Source organism: Coffea arabica, chromosome 6c (assembly GCF_036785885.1).
Source record: "Coffea arabica cultivar ET-39 chromosome 6c, Coffea Arabica ET-39 HiFi, whole genome shotgun sequence".
NCBI classification, from domain to species: domain Eukaryota; kingdom Viridiplantae; phylum Streptophyta; class Magnoliopsida; order Gentianales; family Rubiaceae; genus Coffea; species Coffea arabica.
This window is the reverse complement of record NC_092320.1, coordinates 62237163-62240744: the sequence shown is the minus strand read 5'-3', so window position 1 is coordinate 62240744 and position 3582 is coordinate 62237163. Positions and strand designations below refer to the sequence as shown.

The 3582-nt window shown below is 34.3% G+C and overlaps 1 protein-coding gene across 1 annotated transcript; it reads left to right on the top strand.

Moving 5' to 3' along the window:
- Window positions 1-277: 277 nt before the first annotated feature.
- LOC140008898 (uncharacterized) lies at window positions 278-3086 on the top strand. Its single transcript, XM_072053805.1, has 2 exons — window positions 278-301; window positions 2466-3086. The coding sequence occupies exons 1-2, from the start codon at window positions 278-280 to the stop codon at window positions 3084-3086; spliced, it is 645 nt and encodes a 214-aa protein (XP_071909906.1).
- Window positions 3087-3582: the final 496 nt, after the last annotated feature.

The window sequence follows — 3582 nt, the reverse complement described above, 5'->3', positions numbered from 1 at the left end:
ATAACCATGGTGCAAATGCAAAACACAAATGACAAAACAATGTCAATCAATGGGAGCAAAAGAGCTGATGGTCGACAGCGGGGAAAAGTGACTTTTTTTGCAGATTTACAGACATAACCCCAAGTAAAGGACAAAAAGACTACAAGACCTTTTGAGTGGAAGCGTAAATGCAGTCAGAAGGGATGGGTAATATGGTGAAATAAGGCAGACATTATTCAGCTCAGGTACAATGAATTGTCAACAAAAAGAGGTTGATGACAAGTAGTGTGAAGGTGAAATGGCGGATGAAGAAATCGAGAAAGTATGCATCAAAACTAAACGAACAAAATATCGGCTACAAACAAATAGTCCATAATTAATTGCAAAGAATTGGTAATTAAGCGTGTTAATTTATAAAAGTAGTTAATTACGAATCAATTAATTAAGACCACCAAAAGCAAAGAAGAAAAGACTAACGAGAAGCGTTTTTCTGAAGCTGGAGCAAGGTAGATATATTAATTAAATAACAATTAATTGCAACAAATTGGTAATTAATTGCGATTTGTTAGGCAACAAAAAAAGTAACGTTATTAATGAATTAATTAACAATTAATTGTTAAAAAGGGCAACCATATGTGATTTGATTGGCAGGCGAAAAAAGAGGCTAAATTCTGGCTAATAACTACACAAAATTGGTAATTAAACGTGATTTATTAGGTAACAAATATTAATAATTATAAAAACTGGTAATTAAATGTGATTTATCAAGCAATAAAACTGTGAAAGTATAACTTAATTTCGGTGAAATTAATTGCAAAAAATTTGTAATTAAACTTGATTTGTTGGCCAACCCAAAATAAATGGGGAGGTTTAAATGTAATTGAAGGGAAAAAGGCTACAAGGCTTGTTGAGTGGGAGCGTAAATGTAGCCACAAGGGATGGGTAATATAGTGAAATAAGGTAGGCATTAATTAGCTCAAGCAGAGTCACTTGTCGGCAAAAACAGGCTGGTGACAAGTAACGCCTAATGAGGAAGTCGAGAAAGCATGCTTTGGAACTAAACAAACAAAATGCAGGCTTGTTTGTAAAAATTAGTCAATCACATTAGCAATAAGAAGTTTGGTTACGACAGGAAAAGTAACGAAAGAAAAGAATAAGACAACCATATTTCTTGGCTAATAACTACATAGAATTGGTAATTAAATGCAATTTTTTGGGTAACAAAAAGTATTAATTATTATTAAAGCTAGTAATTAAATGTGATTTATCTAGCAATAAAACTGCAAAATTAGAACTGAATTAATAAAAAATTAATTGAAAAAAGCTGATAATTAAACTTCATTTGTTGGGCAACCCAAAACAAAAGAGGACATTTTCCTAATGAAATTTGAAAAAAGGGTAATTAGATGTGATTTTTTTTTGACAAGCACAAAAAATTTTTTTTGCTAATAATTGAAAAAAAGTTATGAATTAAATGTGATTTGTTGGGTAACAAAAAAAAAATGACAGTAACAAAAAAATGGTATTATTTATTAGCTATTAACAATTTATTGTAAAAAATCGGTAATTAAATGTGATTTATTTGGTAACAAAAAAAAAGGAACCCAAATAAAAATAGGTAAATAAATAATTATAACAATTAATAGCGGGGAATCGATAATTAAACATGATGTGTGGCATGACCAAATAATAAATGACACTAATGGAAAGGCACCACATTGTCGATTGTTTACGTAGAATCAATACCAAATAAAGATTGTCATGAAAATTTGATAATAATAGTTTAATGCCTTCCCCTCTAATTCAAAAATAAATAAATAAATAAAGTGCACCAATTTTTTTTCAGTGAGATTAGCTAGGTTGTTGTTGGAAGAAAATCAAATAAAGAGTAAAATTTTCACAATTGGAGTATAACAAAAGCAATTACAAAAAAATGATAATATATAATAATTAATACAGTTCAAGCATAACATAAGCAATTATTACAATAAAAATTAATAATTAATAATTGCAATTTATCTAGAAACCAAAAGAAAGCACTAATAAGTGTAAAGAATTGGGATACCAAATTTTTTGGCAACACAATTTATTGTTGGGAAAGGGAAAAAAAGGACCAAATTTTAGCACAATCCCACATGTAATATGTTAACAAGCACTTCCAATCCAATAAAAAGCCGGGAAAAGAAAAAAAAAATCAAAGGCACATGGGACCAGATTTTAGCGGAAGACTTCAGGCATTCGACAAACAAAGAAACAAAAGGATTGCTAAACGTCTGAGCAAACAAAACAAAAGAATTCACGCGTGGGAATGGACAACCATCAATTGGAAATTCGCACGGGCCGGACGACCACCAATCAGCCAATAGCAGCGCCCCACGTCAGCAATCACAACCCAATTGAAAACCTCCCTATTCTCCAACAGACTAGATATGTTAAAAAGATGAACTAATAGGAAGGAAACCATTGGTACTCAGAACATTAAATAGGAAACCAGTGGCTTTAGATGGAGGAAACCATTGGTACTCAGAACATTCAATAGGAAGGATGCTGACGAAATTCTGGATATCCCTATAAGTATCTTAGGAAGGGAAGACAGCAACTACTGGCTACATAGTGGCAATGGCATCTATACGGTCAATTCTGGATACAAGGCTTTGAGTAGAGATGCAACCCAACACCTAGGAAGAGGAGCAGATGAGGCAGAAACGAGCTCAGCAAACTCCAATGGAAAGCAATGGAAGTGGTTGTGGAAGCTGAAAGTCAAAAGCAAGATAAAACACTTCATTTGGAGAAGCCTAAATGGGCTTCTGCCAGTTAATGCTTTGGTGTTTAATAGAACACACCATGGAGATCCAATATGTGATGGCTATGGAGAACATAGTGAGTCTATTGAACATATGTTTTTTCAATGCAGCAGAGCTCAAGAGGTATGGAAAATGGCCCCAATACAGTGGGATGGGCTAACTGGACAGACAGGGAATTTTAGAGTTTGGTGGACTGCAATGCTGGAAGCCTCATGTAGGAAAGAGGAGAGGGAGCATATAGAGCTTACCACGAATATCCTTTGGCAAATATGGAAAAGGAGAAATGAATGGAAGGAAAGGTGAGGAAGTAGAACCAATGGAGGTACGAAGTGATGAAATGCAAATCAAAATATCAACTAGTGTGCAGGAACAGTCCAAAAGTGTTGGTATTGGGATTTTTGCAACTAACCACAGCTATCGGGTGGTGTCAGCCTGGGCACTTGTTGATAGGAAATCAGTAAATCAGTTGCAAACTATAGCAGAAGCTGTGAAGATGGCCATTATAAAGGCCAGACAGCAGCAATGGCAGAAAATTACAGTCCATATTCCCAACCCACAGCTGCTGAAAGTGATTACGTCGGGAGTGGCTAAGGATATCAAAATATCTACTTTGGCTAATGATATTAACAACCTCAGAGCATTGTTCCAAAAATGCTCCTTTTGTCTAGATAGGAGATTAGATAAAAGAAGTGATTTGATTAGTGATTATGCCTTAGGCATTTTTCAAGATGAGGGATGGATTAACCCTCAGTGTTTCTAACACTTTTGAATAGAACTCCTTGGGCCTTTGCTCATATAA